Source organism: Scardinius erythrophthalmus (assembly GCF_964197995.2).
Source record: "Scardinius erythrophthalmus genome assembly, chromosome: 10".
Taxonomy (NCBI): Eukaryota; Metazoa; Chordata; class Actinopteri; order Cypriniformes; family Leuciscidae; genus Scardinius; species Scardinius erythrophthalmus.
This window is the reverse complement of record NC_138230.1, coordinates 13610127-13627526: the sequence shown is the minus strand read 5'-3', so window position 1 is coordinate 13627526 and position 17400 is coordinate 13610127. Positions and strand designations below refer to the sequence as shown.

At 35.1% G+C, this 17400-nt stretch overlaps 1 protein-coding gene across 1 annotated transcript; it reads right to left on the bottom strand.

Moving 5' to 3' along the window:
- Window positions 1–7335: 7335 nt before the first annotated feature.
- On the bottom strand, window positions 7336–16094 carry LOC308696779 (nuclear GTPase SLIP-GC-like). The gene is made up of 16 exons (XM_081375679.1): window positions 15988–16094; window positions 15694–15916; window positions 15376–15570; window positions 15046–15243; window positions 14648–14826; window positions 14478–14511; window positions 14073–14156; window positions 13910–13991; window positions 13691–13809; window positions 13425–13592; window positions 13167–13330; window positions 12787–12898; window positions 10486–10594; window positions 10257–10390; window positions 10053–10137; window positions 7336–7419 (listed from the first exon to the last, which is right to left on the bottom strand). Exons 1-16 carry the CDS (start codon window positions 16074–16076, stop codon window positions 7358–7360), a joined length of 2037 nt encoding a protein of 678 aa, XP_081231805.1. The 5' UTR covers window positions 16077–16094; the 3' UTR covers window positions 7336–7357.
- Window positions 16095–17400: the final 1306 nt, after the last annotated feature.

Genomic DNA, 17400 nt, shown 5'->3' with positions numbered 1-17400 from the left:
TTTTGTAATAAATTGTTTGCTGACTACATTTCAGTAGATCTTGTGACTATGTGGGGTATTGTCCTCTAATTATTTGGGGTTGACTTGTATGGAATTGTTTTTTTTTTGTTTTTTTTTTTTTTTTTTTTTTCTGTGGATAGCTATGTTATGTACTCTTTTGGGGATATTGAGATTTGAAGGGCCCCTTTTTTGAGATGTGTGGGTTTGTGGAGAATATGTATGTAAGTGTTCTCTTAATTGAGTAATGTGTGGGGCTATTAGCTAATTAAACTAATTGATATCACAGGGTGGGTCAGTTGATTGTAAGACCTATATATATCCCTTCATCAAATGTGTCCACCATTTGCCTGAAGAAGACCCAGTAGGGTCGAAACGTTGCATTTTTTTAATTAAATATGTGAGCAAAGAGCAGTGTTGCGGACATCACCTTTTTTTCACAAGACTATAAATGGACATTAAAGGCAATACATATAGATATTGTACACCTAAAACAACACTAAAACATTTTTTCCTGAATCCTGTGCTTACTTTCAAAGAGCAGACATACTGTAGCCTACATACAGACATTCAATAGTCTTAATTTGACCAATATATTCGTTTTAATAGCTTTTATTTTTGTTTTGTTAATTTGTTATTTTAGAACATTAAGTAACAAAGTTATATAAAATATAACTATATATATATATTATAACTATATATATATATTATATATATATATATATTTAGTTTATATAACTATATATATACTGTGTATATACACTCACCTAAAGGATTATTAGGAACACCTGTTCAATTTCTCATTAATGCAATTATCTAATCAACCAATCACATGGCAGTTGCTTCAATGCATTTAGGGGTGTGGTCCTGGTCAAGACAATCTGCTGAACTCCAAACTGAATGTCAGAATGGGAAAGAAAGGTGATTTAAGCCATTTTGAGCGTGGCATGGTTGTTGGTGCCAGACGGGCCGGTCTGAGTATTTCACAATCTGCTCAGTTACTGGGATTTTCACGCACAACCATTTCGGGTTTACAAAGAATGGTGTGAAAAGGGAAAAACATCCAGTATGCGGCAGTCCTGTGGGTGAAAATGCCTTGTTGATGCTAGAGGTCAGAAGAGAATGGGCCGACTGATTCAAGCTGATAGAAGAGTAACTTTGACTTAAATAACCACTCGTTACAACCGAGGTATGCAGCAAAGCATTTGTGAAGCCACAACACGCACAACCTTGAGGCGGATGGGCTACAACAGCAGAAGACCCCACCGGGTACCACTCATCTCCACTACAAATAGGAAAAAGAGGCTACAATTTGCACGAGCTAACCAAAATTGGACAGTTGAAGACTGGAAAAATGTTGCCTGGTCTGATGAGTCTCGATTTCTGTTGAGGCATTCAGATGGTAGAGTCAGAATTTGGCGTAAACAGAATGAGAACATGGATCCATCATGCCTTGTTACCACTGTGCAGGCTGGTGGTGGTGGTGTAATGGTGTGGGGGATGTTTTCTTGGCACACTTTAGGCCCCTTAGTGCCAATTGGGCATCGTTTAAATGCCACGGCCTACCTGAGCATTGTTTCTAACCATGTCCATCCCTTTATGACCCCCATGTACCCATCCTCTGATGGCTACTTCCAGCAGGATAATGCACCATGTCACAAAGCTCAAATCATTTCAAATTGGTTTCTTGAACATGACAATGAGTTCACTGTACTAAAATGGCCCCCACAGTCACCAGATCTCAACCCATTAGAGCATCTTTGGGATGTGGTGGAACGGGAGCTTCGTGCCCTGGATGTGCATCCCACAAATCTCCATCAACTGCAAGATGCTATCCTATCAATATGGGCCAACATTTCTAAAGAATGCTTTCAGCACCTTGTTGAATCAATGCCACGTAGAATTAAGGCAGTTCTGAAGGCGAAAGGGGGTCAAACACAGTATTAGTATGGTGTTCCTAATAATCCTTTAGGTGAGTGTATACTGTATACTGTATATATATATATATATATATATATATATATATATATATATATATATATAAAATATCCATTTATTTATTTATTTATTTATTTATTTATTTATACATAGGCCTATATTTATATATGAAAATGTTTTGACCTGTGAATCTAGTTTTAAATATTTGCAGATAATAAATTTTATGAACTTAAGACCTATTTATGCATCTTTGTTGTTTGTGTTTGTTTGTTTGTTTGTTTGTAAATAATGTTCTGTTATGTTGTGAATATTGTTATGAATTGTAGAGCACCTCCTGTGCTCCAATAATAGGATATTCCAGAAACTTTAAAAAAAGCTACTACACTTTACTGTAATATGAATGAATATTGTTACTGAAAGTTTTAAATAAACCTTAAATAAATATCATAAACATTTATGATGTTTATTTGTGAAAAATTATGATAATTTATTAATTTTATTAAGATTGATTCAGTGTTGAGATCTCGAAGTTCTTGAAATAAAAGATCATGCGTTATTTGATTTTATCCACTTTTTATTAGTTTGTTATTTTGTTTGATATTATGTATTAATGTTTTATACATGTTTTAATCTATATTACAGTCTGAATTCCTAAAACAGATTTCTCTGAACCATCACCCACTTTCTCAAAACCTTAAACAAAACCAAATCTTCAAACTACATTCAGAGAACATCTGACTTTTCTGGCAAAAGCAAAACGACTCAAAACCATTTTATCTGTGATCAAAATCAAACAATACTTTTAGATCATACACTGTAAAATGTAATTAGTTGACCTTACTTAAAAAAAGTATGCAAACTCGTTGCCTCAAAAAAATTAAGCAAAGTAAGCTTAAGATTAGTGAGTTAGAAAAGCTTGTTTATTTTAAGTGTGCAGTACTAAATCAAGTAGTACCACTAGCACGTTTTTTGTATGTTCATGTAACTTAATAGTCATGATTAGTGTTAACTTAGTTTTTTCATTTTGTGTGGATTGCTTGATATAAATTTAACCCCACTTAGAAATACTAAATACCTAAAACTTAACACTTTTAGTTCTGCTCACTCATTTTTCAAGTTCACTTAAATTAAAGAAACCAATTTCTGAGTTAGGTTTACTTTATTAATTATAGCACTGTTCTTGTACAGCATAATATTTAAAATTTCTTAAAAGTTTCCATTATAAAAAAAATATATATATATTTTTTTTTGTTTATTAAGTTTTTAGACACATTGACATCAAGAATCAGCCTGTGAATCTCAACAATGGTGACAATTATAAAGCATGTTGCAGTGCATTCTGGGTGCAACCAATCAAAACTCATTCATGGCTCCCATCATGCATTGCTGCATGAATAAATAATGAGCTTATGATCAGGGGGTGATCTGTTTGTCACCATTGTTGAGATTCATACGCTAATTCTTGATGTCTGTGTGTGCCTACATTAAAAAAAAAATTGACGTTTTTTTATTATTTATTTGATTATTTTGATTTCATTGAAATGGCTAAAAATATTATCCTGTATACCAGGACAGTGCTGTTATAATTAATAAAGTAAATCTAACTCAGAAATTAACTCTGAACTATATGAGTTCAGTGAATCAGGTCAAATGATTGTGAAATAACGATTATGTTAAAACACAACCATCACCATCAGATCACCTTTTCTGTTTGTTCATCTGGCTGTTATAACTCAGGTACAGCAGCCAAACAAAAGGTTAAATTAATGATATAACGGCCAAGAGCCCAACTAAAACAAACACTAATCGCCACAATGGTAGCTTAAAATTACGGTTTTCACCTTCAGCCAATAGTGGCTATTGAAGGGCGGGTCTTGGCGTGGCCATATATTGCCGTCTAGCGTAGAGAGGACTGATCTGCTCATGCCCACAGGTCATAAACTTACTTTTTCTAAATGAATCCAGCTCAAGTAGACTGAGCTGGTACGATTTTTCAACCTCAAAGTACAAGTAACTTACTAAAAGTGAGTGTTAATAGCAGGTTGAAAAAAAATGATTAAGGTCAATTTACTATTTTTAATTAAATACAATGTTTGCATTTACAGTGTACACACAGTGAGTCAATATTATAAACACTACAGATCATTCGTTAGTCACTACATCAAAAAATGGAGAACACAGCATCCAAAGTATGCAGTTACAGAAAAAAAGTATTGTAAAAAGTAAATAAATTTAGTAATTTTACGTTAAAAAAGTAGGCTATAGTAATTGCAACTAATAAATTGTACACTGTATGTACTGCAAGTATAGTATTATACTGAACATTGTATACATAATGAATGTATGTATATTCAGCACTTACATACTGTAAAAATACAGTAGCCCAACTCCAAAAGCTAAAAAAGGTTACAAAAAAACTCTAAATGAAAAGCATGTTATAGTACACTCAGAAGAGTTGTGCAACTGTAAAATCAAAGTCAAAATCAAAATCAAAGCATCAGTCATGTTGGGTCTGGCCTGAGGACTTTGTCTACATCACAGACATTGACCTTTCTTTACAGTTTTTCACAATTGCTAAGACACATTTCTTGAAACCTTCACCCATTTCCTCACAACATTAAACACAAATCCAAATTTTCAAACTAAACTCTTAAAATCATTGACTCGTCAACAATTGCTGTACTCAAAATCAAACAATTCTTTCATATACACATTAATCAATAAAATAAGCACTACAGATCATCTATTAGACACTACATCAAAAAATGGAGTACAGCATCCAGAACGTTACAGAAAATAATAATATTGTATATAGTAAACCATTTTAGAAATTACATAAAAAGTCTAGCAATTGCAACTGATAAGATGAACATATTACTGTATGCAAGTATATAGGCTACATGTTACTGCAAGTAGGCTATAGTATTTTACTGAATATGAATAGTAGGCCTATTGAGTCTCTGTAAAATTCAGTTCCCCTGCATTATATTGACTATTAGGGACAAGAAATTGTATTATTTGTCAAATTCGAATTCGAATACTTTTTAGTGATTTATGACAGTAGGCTATATGAGTGAGTTTAATTTGTTGATTGATCGATCGTTAATCTAAAACATTAGAGTGAGCACTACGAACGCCCACAAGCGCAGTACAAAGACTTGGGGGAACGTTCTAAAATAATGGTCGCCTTGAAAAAAAACTCGCTCTGGGGGTTCAGTTAGAATATTTTAAATTTACGCGTGAAAGCGTTAACGACCGAGTTAACAAGTGCATTCTAATTCTACAGTAGTAGGCCCACCTAACCATAATAGCACTGCGTGCTATACTGCCATCTATTGGAGTTTGCTTGTATTGCATCAAATTAGAAAATTATTCTGAACCAAAACTCAAGTGTACTCATTTACTCAAGTGTAATATTTTTTAAAACTCCCTCGCGGGCCAGATGAAAGTGTTCGGCGGGCCGTATATGGAGCCCGGTGCTCCGTCCATCAAAGAAGAGGATAGGGGGCGCTACACTAATAAAGACAATTTGACAACGTATTCTAAAGTGAAAGTTATATCCTCATTATTTATGGCATTTATTGAGTGATATTTAAGTTTATTGACCAGAATAAGCAAATACGTAATGCTAAACTGCCACTAATACAGTACTAATAAAGACAATGTTACCCTTTGTTCTAAAAATAGGTTCTTATTTACACTACTGGTTTTAGTTATTCCGCAACTTGATCTCACGAGAATGTGTATTTTACGTAAAGTGTGGTTCTACAACACATGCATTTACTTACGTTTTCATACAAACATTGTGCTCTGTCTGTAACTTCCGCTGCAGATTCGTTTCAAAGGACTATGTTAAACAAAACTGCACTTTAAAACCTTAAAATTAATAACATTTCTGTAATTATATTATGTATGTAATTATATTTCTGTATAATCCTTTAACCATTATTTATTATTTATCAAATGCTCATTGGCTCCCACCTGCTTCGTCACAGATTGCGACGTAGGCTACAGTGAAGTGAAGCGGGATACCATTTTCATGGATTAATAACTTAAATTCTTATCTGTAGCCTACCTACCAAAACTATTATATATCACCATATTGAAATTTTTGTGATTATACTTTTCTGTCTGTTTTTTTTTTTTTTTTTTTTTTTTACCACTCAATAAGAATTGAGGATATAACTTTCACTTTAGATTAGGATTATTCAAATTGGCTTTATAAGTACTGTTTTAATGGCAGTTTAGCATTCTGGTCAATAAACTTAAATATCACTCAATAAGTGCCATAATGAGGATATAACTTTCACTTTAGAATAGGGGGTCAAATTGTCTTTATTACAGTATTTTAGCAATTTATAACTGCAAAACCAGCAGTAATTAAACATAATTACTAGCTTATTGTTCAGTTAACTTAATAGAATGGCACAGAAATATAATTACATCACTACACAAAAATAATACATGGCTTATTAAGTTGTAAATAATAAATAATGGCTAAAAGGCGTTTACTGTACATTCAATTAATCATTATTTACTAAGTTATTTTTGTTATATCATAAATGTGTATCTTTCAAATGTTTAAACATTTTTAAATAATGGCTAATATGCCCTTACTATGTTAGATTAATCATTATTGTGTCTGTGCTTAACTAATATATAATTATGAACAAGTAAATCATTAATTACTAGTTTATTTATGCTTAACTTGCGCACAATTAATGACCCTTGATGTAAGTTAATAGTTAAATATGAGTGTGTTCATGCTTAACTAATGCTTAATTGTGAACAAGTTATTCATGAATTAATGCTTAACTAATGCATTATTATGGACCCTTAATATAAAGTGTTACAGATTAACTGTCAGCTAGAATCATTTAGATCCATTTCATTTTCTTCTAAGTGTAGATAAAATACACCAAATATACTTTTTGATATAAAGAAATATTTAAAAAAAAAAAAAAAAAAAAAACATTTTCAAAATGTGAGGCATTCTCTTTCTCTAGTTGTACCAAATATCAATAATGCAAACGTTGGCTTTAAATGCTAAAGATAGAATGAAAAATTTTTTTTTTTTTGCTTTGGTTTTGTATTAAAGTTTCAGAATCATCATAAATGTGAATATAATTAAAATCATGCAACCATGGATAAACCCAAAATAACACCTCCAACAAACAAATATGATATGAAAAAGAAGACTATTACACCGCAATTTAAAGCAAGATTATCAGTTTTGACTGAATAAGTGATGCATACAATTATTTCATCATGAAGCAATTGAAAAATTATGTCCATAAATGATATGAAGTCTGATGCTAATATTTGTAACCATTTATTATAACCTATTTAACCTTTACTGACCTTAAAAAAAAAAAAAAAAAAAAAAAGACTGCTAAGTGACCATGTCACTTCTCTGAAGTGTTCAGTCTTGATCTGAGAGTTGCACTGACAGTCTTTTCAGCATTTCAACCTCACTAGAGACATCTGGGGGGGATGACACATTTTAGCTGATGTATAGTTTACATTGGTTTGCAGTGGCCCCAAAAAGTTTTTGTACACTGTAAACCCTAATGCTTAAAAATAATTAATTGGTTTGAGTAGGACAAACTTAAATTAAACTAATTAGTTCAGTCAAATTAACTTTAATGAGTATAAACTCTTTCTTTTGCTTTCAAGTTCACATAACTGATATTTTAAGTAAACTCGTTGTTTTGAGTTTTATGAAATTATTTATTTTAATTTAGACAAACTTAAGTTTAACTGAAACTGGGCTGGGATTTTTGTTTCCCAGCATGCTTTGCTGATGACACTCGAAAGGGAGATTAAATGTTAAAATTAAGTGTAATAACATGTTTGTTTGTTTTTTTATGCAAGATTATTGTTAAGTGGGAGATTAGTGACTAATGTTTTGTTATGCTAATTTAGAAGAATTTCTGTTAATGCTGATTTTAGAGCATGCGGCTTGGTTTGAGAATAATGTTAAAAATGTTCGTGTTGAGGTTACATGGAAAAAAATTCCAATTAAATTAAATCATCTGGTACCAAGGTCTTTGGCATATTTAACTGTGTTCAGTTTGACAACCACAAGGGCCTTTCACAACCCTATAGGTACTAGTTAAGCAACTTGAACTTTAACTTGTGGTTAGCACTTCTTTTAACTCTGGGTTAAAAACACGTCATGTCATGGGGGGCTTCTGTCACAGATCACCCTAGCCACTATCCTCAGCATCCCTCTTGAGCCTCACCTGCACATCATCTACAATCAATCACACCTGCACCTCATCATCACCCTCATTGCCTCCTCTATAAAGACACACTCCTCACCACAGTTCCTTGTCCCGACCTTGTTTGTTCGTTTGCGTGATGTGGACTCATCTCCCTGTCTTTAGCTATCTCCCTGTCTCCTGTCCCTAGCGATCTCCCTGTCTACAGCGATCTCCCTGTCTACAGCGATCTCCCTGTTTCCAGAACCTTCCTTAATCACCCTTTGAACTCCATTACCCTGCTCACCTCATCACAACCTTTGTCATCCATAAATATATACCACACAAGCCTCAATGAGGATACGAAGGCACACCTGCCCGGTATAGGACCTCAAAAATATTTTTAGGCTTATGTGGAGTGGGTGTTGGCCAGCTGTGAGTCACTGTTCACCATCGGCAATCCCAGCAATGGTGAACTCACTGACATTCCAGAGCCTTGTTCCATTGAGACCACCCTTCTGGAGCCTCATCCCGCCAAGACCGCCATTCCAGAGCCTCGTCCCAATATGGCCACCGCCATTCCAGAGCCTTGTCTCAAGATAGCCGTCGCGCCAGAGCCCTCGTCTAAGAGGGCATATACCCTCAATGCCGGCTCCGTCCTGGACGCCTGAAGGGCCGTCTCCGCCCTGGCCGCCTGAACCAGCACCGCCCTGGAGGCTACCTGCTCCATATGGGCCATGCCCTCATCAGCCTCCAGGGCGATCCCCTCTCCCACCCCAGAGATGTTATATGGCGCGAGGACGCGCCTTCTGGGATGGGGGGCTTCTGTCACAGATCACTCTAGCCACCATCAATCACACCTGCACCTCATCATCACCCTCATTACCTCCTCTATAAAGACACACTCCTCACCACAGTTCCTAGTCCGTCCTTGTTTGTTCGTTTGTGTGATGTGGACTCATCTCCCTGTCTTCAGTCTACAGCGATCTCCCTGTCTCCTGTCTCCACCGATCTCCCTGTCTCCACCGATCTCCCTGTCTCCACCGATCTCCTGTCTCCTGCGATCTCCCTATCTCCAGCGATCTCCCTGTCTCCACCGATCTCCTGTCTCCTGCGATCTCCCTGTCTCCAGCTCCTTCCTCGATCACCCTTTGAACTCGACTACCCTGCTCATCTAATCACATCCTTTGTTATCAATAAATATCACTATTCACCATCATTCTTCCTCTCCTGAGTCCATATCCGTAACAGACACATGTTGTATAGACCTTATGCGCCAGAGAAACATGGGCGCCGCCATCTTTAGAATATTGTCTTTTAACTTCCATTTATGCGGTCACTCTGTATATTTCTATGGCATTGCTGTCCAGGAGTATAGCTTTTGAAGTGGATTTACTTTATGTAAAGTTAACAAAAGTTATCATGAGGACTGTGATGTTTAAAGCAGATGACTTAACAAATGTCAGTCGACCAGAAATATTTTAAAACGAGCCGTTCATTAATAAACGCAGAATCGCTGTGAAAATACAGACCGGAAGTCAAAAGACAACGAGCGCAGCGCTGAAAATGGGCGGAGCTACATAAGGTCTATTGATCCAGTCAGTAATAATTTGAAATTTTAAATACTGAATACACAGGATTCATTATTAACTATGTTGAATGTGATTCTGTTGCTTTAGAATTTGCTAATTAATTTCAAATGTATTTGTTATATCGGTTACATTTTAAGTGATATGTTTTATGTTCTGTAAAATAAAAGCTACTTGGTTTAAAGTTTTTAAAGAAGGTTTAATGTTGATTTTCATTCAGAATTTTTCATTCTAAGTATCCAAATACTTTTTAGGGCCAACTATTGCAAAAGATTAAACACTGCATTTCACTCAATAAATTTAACAAGAAATAGTTCCAACTTACCCAAAAGGGTGATTTTACTTCTTTGTGCAAATGAATGTTGGATTGATGTCTTTAACACTTCTTCAAGGTTTTTCTTTATGTAGTCCTTTACAAGAAACATCGAAGACAAAATATGTTTTAGAAAGAAACAGTACACATAACCAATGTATGTGTATATGCGTGTGTGTGTGTATGCGTGTGCGTGTGCGCGTGCGCGCAAAATACCATCAATTCATCTGACTGCTTAAGCACTTCCTGTTTTGCATTTTCAAACATTAAACTTTTCAATGTGTCAATAGCATCCAGTAGCTTTGTCTGCTTCCTCTTCAGGGATCCTTCTCCTGTTTCCTGGGCAGCTTCTAAAATGAACAATATTCCATTAAAATAAAATAAAATCTGACTTATTTATCAAACTTAGTTCGTGGTTATGTATTTTTTTTACACATTGACTCACCTTCATAGTGTGGGGCCATTGCAGTCTTAATGGTTTCTTGGATTGATGTGTAGATTTTCTTCTTTCTATTAACAACTTCTTCTTTGAGTGTTTTTTTCTGTTTTTCTTCCTTTATAAAGGGTAATAAATTCATCATGTAATAATTATGGTTCAGTAATAAAATGTCAGCACAGTTTCACAATGGAAATATCATGCTTCAGCCTTCTCAAGGTAGATAAATAGTGTACATTTCCTGGGACATATGCAGGCTGTTAGCTGGAGGCTACGCCATCACCAGATGACCACGATCTAAGTTGCACTGGTATTTGATCAATTGACAACCTGTGCCATATTAAAATGGTCTCTGCATAAAACAAAATGCATCTGATTTGTAATTAAAGGGATGGTTCAGAGTAAAATCAACCTAGGGTCCTTTGCACCATGACCTCAAGCAAAACACCTCCCCAGAAGCCTTTTTTCCCTTGATCAAACATTATTAAAGTTAGAGATTATTTAGAAATATCAGCCGAATGGCTTAGTGCAGGCGCTAATGATCCTATGATGTATCTCGTAAATTACCCCACTAATAATGCCTAGAATGGTACCAAACTTCTACAGTAGCACAAATAGGTTCTGTACTCATAAAACGAGGCATTGGAAAGTTTGAAAGTACATCAGGAGTTTGCCTGACAGCTCATGCTACCGCTAACCCGGACGTCAACGTCACTTCAGTGATTTGGGAAAAGCACGTAAAAGTCCTGGCAGAAAGCGATGCATAAGGATGTAGTGTAACATACAGTAATAATACAGTAGCATGAGCCGTCAGGCAAGTGTTATTTAAATGAACTCCTGATGAACTTACAAACTTTCCAATGCCTCGTTTTATGAGTACAGAACCTATTTGTACTTCTGTAGACACCCATACTGAAAATACAAACTCTGAAGCAGTGTTTATTTTTGAAAATGTATTTTTCTAATAATTAACTTGACAGTTTGAGGTTACCACAAGTTTTATTTTACTCATAAATTGAAAAACTTGAAATAGGAAAATCCATAGGAAAATCTTGAAGTAATCAGTGGCGAATTAGTCTTCCAGGCTCTGATGTCATGCTTGCACCTCTCTATTGCTACATGTTGCATCTTGTTTCAGATTTAACACATGATGGAGTAATAAATTCCGCTAATGAATCTATTTGAGTTGGAATTCATTTTGAAATATTATAGCTCATTTACATCAATATTTTAGCTCGTTTACAGTTTTTCTTTTGAAAGTAGCATTTTTGTTAGGCTCCTATGTATAATTTTCTACCAAAGTAACAGTACTTCTGATTTGACTGAGGCTAGGATTTAGCGGGTTTGACTCAATGTCTTATTAGTCCTATTTTTTCCATGTCTTTTATCATATCTATCCTCTGTAATTCATATTTTGAACAATTAATAAGCACATGTTCTACAGTCTCAAGTATTTGGCACTGATCACAAAACCCAGTTGGATGTTTCCCCATTATATGAAGAATGCTATTTAATTTATATGCCCTATTCTTAATCTGTTTACAATTGTCTTTTTTTTTAACTAACATGCACTGTTAATTGTGGGACCTTATATAGACAGACGTGTGCCTTTCCAAATTATGTCCAAGTAACTGAATTTATCACAGGTGGACTCAATCAAGTTGTAGAAACATCTCAAGGATGATCAGTTGAAACAGGATGCACATGAGCTTAATTTTCAGTGTCATGGCAAAGGCATGAATACTTATGTATATGTGATTTTGGAATAATTTTAAACAAACTTCTTTCAGTTTGTCATTATGGGGTATTGTTTGTAGAATTTTGGGGAAAATAATGAATTTAATCCATTTTGGAATAAGGCTGTAACATAACAAATTGTGGAAAAAGTGAAGCACTGTGAATACTTTCTGAATGCACTGTATACAGTGTGTGTGTGTGTGTGTGTGTGTGTGTGTGTGTGTGTGTGTGTGTGTGTGACTTTATATGCAAAAGCCTTTTACCAGGTGCCTAAGTTACTATGATGATGCAAACAGCTTAAAAATACATTTATTCATTTAGCTGACGCTTTTATCCAAAGTGACTTACAATTGCTATATATGTCAGAGGTCGCACGCCTCTGGAGCAACTAGGGGTTAAGTGTCTTGCTCAGGGACACACTGGTGTCTCACAGTGGATTCGAACCCGGGTCTCTCACACCAAAGGCATGTGTCTTATCCATTGCGCCGCCACCACCACCACCACATCAAATAATTCACCATATTTTATTTACTGGGTAGGTATCACAATACAGTCCACATACAGAACACTCACCTGTGCTTTGATGAAGTTTAGCATGGGAGATGAGGAGTGAACACTGTCACTACTAATGATACTGAACTTATCAATCAGTTCTTGCACTGAAAACCCTGTTTTGGCACTGGTACTGGAGATGAGAGAAATCAAGAGAAAATATTTTGAGGACTCAAACCACTGGCCAACATTGTAATATTTCCTTTGGTGCTTAATGCAAATGTTTACCACCCGACATTTACACGGGCTTGATTGTTAATGCTGTGTGTTGTTACCTAGATTATTCATAATTTTCTTTTCAGTGATACTTGTTATTAACATTTTGCAGATTCATTCAGGTGATGTAAACTTATAATCGCAACTGCATATTGCTATGAATGGAATTACAGTGCGGAACTTACGGAAAAATTGAGCTGAATACCACATCAATGTTTTCATACATGTGCTTGCTCAAACACTCATTTAGATCTAGAACTGTATCCCATGCTTTTGATCTGTGCCGTCCTCCATTTATGCACAATGCTTGAAGGATTTTATGGAATCCTCCGTGACCTTGAGGCAAATACTTAATACATAACAGAAAACTACATTTAAACCGTTCAGATAATGGTAAATAAAATTGTTAAAGTACACTTTTACAACAACTGAATCACACTCACAGGTGATATTATCTCTTCTGCACTATCTCGACATGACAATTCCGATTTTTCTACTCCATTTGAGAGTGTCTGAGAGAGCATACGGCGAAGCATGTCGAACTGACAATCTAGCTTTTCCAGTGCCTTCTCTAGACTCCTCTCCAACACATTGTGGACCTCTGTCTCAGCCTAGGACACAAACATACAATCTCTTAATTACTCAAAAATGGTTATTAACAGCTTGCAATAACACAATCATGTGGATTGATAATAATATTGACTCTTACTATTGTTTTGCTTTGGATCAAGGATATAACTGCCTCTGCCTCAGCAACACAACCTCTGTTCAGGTCTTCGTTAATTCTCTTGTTCATATTCTTCAGAACGTCTCGCAGCTTTGGGATTTCTATAGACCATTTGGAGAATTTTAAACAAGTATGTAATTTGGTTTTTATTTGGCAAATAAAATCTAAGCAAATATGACATTTCTCGTGTTGATACTTTACCTGTGTCATCAGCTTTCAAGCCTAACTTGTGTTGAAAAAATGCCTTGGAGCTTACAGTAAAAACCTTTATATCCATTTCTTTCTATGACAAATAATAACGAAATTACACAAGTCAATATAGTAGGTTAAATGCAAAAATTATATCAATGCAAAATTAAAATACCTTGATGTGGGAATTTTCAAACGTTTTCAATATTGTTTTCTTAGCCTGATCATTTCTGTGAAGTATGCACTTTGTTGTCAGATCCTGAATAAGAATCAACAAAAGTGCTATTTGTTAGTAACTGTTTGGATCAAATGAAACTAGTTAAAATACTAGATCAAAATATACTAGATTTAAGTTGCAATCTCACAATTAAACCAACAATCTCAAAGTTGCAACAGTTTCTACAATAAACATTAACAACCCTTCAAGCAAGTTGGCTGACTTGTCTAGTGCCTTTTTTTGTTGTTGTTGTTTTTTTTTTTGCCTGCCTTGGTCAAAAAAATCATGTCAATCACCATTATATTTATATAAGACTATAGAGTTAATTTGTTTATAAAGAAATTCTAGTGGGGAAAAATATACCTCATCATCCTCTGGTATTTTGTCTTCCAGAACACTAAAAAACAAAAAAAGACAATACAACCAACCACTTTTTAGTACACTTTTTGCACTTTATTCTTGGTTTCCTTTTTTTTTTATAAAGTTAATGCTTTTGCCAAAGCAGTTTGTGACACAGATCTTCTAATTCTGACCTATTATATTCTTCTGCCTCAATATTGTCGCTCTTGGTGCAGATAAAATGAATATCTCTGCATTCCCCTGCTTGCATTATGTCTTTAGTGCAGTACTTTAATATCTCCCAGGTATCTTTGCTGGTGACAGCACGACTCATATCACTTAAAATCCACACTGAAGAGCAGTCTCTTAGTTTCTGTGGAATAAAACATATATACAGTAATCAAAATGAAATAAACAAGAGTTAAAATGCATGTAGTAACAGAGTATATCTGCTTTAGATGTATTCCATTGTTTAAATAATGTATAAAGTAGTTTCTAATAGAAATAGAATAAAAGTACTAATAAAATAGTTTCTAAATGTTATTGTTGTTTTAATAAAAGCATTTAAAAAATAGTGCATTGTCATATTTACAGATTTCCACATTTCATCTCTAATTTTGTTGCAGTCTCCAGTCCCAGGAAGATCAACAAGAGTAATGTGCTCCAGAAGTTCGTGACAATCTGGAATTTTTATTGTCACACACTTCACAAGTGGCCAGTACCAGCCACCAGAAACTGCCCCTGGACTATATTGTATGTAACGTTGTAACTTTCTGGCAAAGTCAGAAGCCTGATAAAGAAGAATATTACTGATTAAGTTGCATTCACTAAAATCTAATTCAGAAAGTGTAATGTTTACATTCATTACTTGCCTATTTAAATAATCAAATGTAACATTATGCATAGGTCTCCTAAAACTTACATTACTGGAGGACAAATGGTTGGTAATTTCAGCAAATTTGTCATCATTCTTAAGGTCCTCAAATGTTCTCTTTTCTGCATTTGCTCCATACAGCGCAGTGATCTTTTCTCTAGTATCATTAGTTAAGTTTTTATTCTCTTCATCACTCTCTGTGCTTAAAGCACTAAAAAGATTTTTGAGGTGACTCTCCCAATTCTGTAGAAATGTACAACAAACAATAGAGGAAAAATAAGACGGTATTCCCTTCTCTTCAGTTGGTCCTTTAGAAAGAAAGAAAAAGTAGTGAAGTGAAAAAAGTAGTCAAGTAAAAAGTGAAACCTCTTTTGTTATGACTTCAATGTCTGCTGTGTAGTTTGAGTCAGTCAGATTCGCCTCAATTTGAGTAAGAACAGCTGTACAGGCACCAAAACAACCAGATGGCAGCAAATTTCTCTTTTCCAGGATTGCATTTAATAGCGATGACTTTCCTTGTCCTGACTCTCCCAAAATCCCAATGATTTTCTTGTTACTGTTGTTTTTGTTCATCTTGGAAATAGCTTCTCTACACATAATAATGCAATGATGCAATTAAATGTTATTTAACTTGCAATATATATTTTTAATATTACTTACACAATGTAATTGTGTAGCTCATTTTTGGTTTCGTCTTCATTTTTCATGCCTTGAATTTTTTCATCAACCCTTGTCATGATGTCCTTCATCTGCTCAATTATGGTATTTTCTGTGTTTAAAGAAAAGGAAAATTGTTCAATCAAACAAACAAACAAATAATGTGCTAGACTACTTAAAAAAATGTATCCAAAGTGACTTTACACTGTTTACAGGAACTGATCCTCATAACATTACATGAGTGGTCACACATGAGTGGCAATAAATCGTCTCGGGTTATGACTGTAGCCCTTGTTCCCTAATTAGGGAATGAGACACTGTGTTGATGACGACACTGGGGAATGCCTCTTAGCATAGCGCGTCTGAAGTAATGAAACTAATCTAATCCTATTTTTCAGTTTGTAGCAGTAAATGAAGAGATGTCTCATCGATCGCAAGTTCAGTATGGCGTACCACAAGGCTCAGTACTAGGACCGCTGCTGTTCACTCTGTACATGCTACCATTAGGAGATATAATTAGGAAACATGGAATTAGTTTTCACTGTTATGCCGACGATACTCAGCAGTATATTTCTTCAAAACCTAATGAAACTTACCAATTCACAAAATTAACGGAATGCATAGCTGATATAAAAATTGGATGACTCGTAATTTCCTACTTCTAAATTCTGAAAAAACAGAGTTTCTAATTATTGGACAAAAAACTTCCTCACGTAAAAACCTAGAATACTGTCTAACACTCGATGGCTGCTCTGTTAAGTCTTCGTCGTCGGTTAGGAACCTGGGTGTGCTCTTTGATACCAATCTTTCATTTGAAAGTCACGTGTCTAGTATCTGTAAAACCGCATTTTTCCATCTTAAAAATATATCTAAATTACGCCATATGCTCTCATTGACAAATGCAGAACAATTAGTTCATGCGTTTATGACATCAAGGCTAGACTATTGTAATGCTCTACTGGGTGGTTGCCCTGCACACTTAATAAACAAACTACAGCTGGTTCAAAACGCAGCAGCTTGAGTTCTTACTAGAACCAGGAAGTATGACCATATTAGCCCGGTTCTGTCAAAACTGCATTGGCTCCCTATTAAACATCGTATAAATTTTTAAACATTGCTGAATACTTACAAAGCACTAAATGGTTTAGCTCCGCAGTACTAGAGCGAGCTCTTAACGCATTATAGTCCTTCACGTCTATTGCGATCTTAAAATTCCGGCCAGTTACTAATACCTAGAATATCAAAATCGACTGCTGGCGGTAGATCCTTTTCCTATTTAGTACCAAAACTTTGGAACAGTCTTCCAAACATTGTCCAGGCAGCAGACACACTCTGTCAGTTCAAAGCCAGATTAAAGACACATCTCTTTGACCTAGCATTCACATAATACATTATAGACTTCTATAATTCAATGTT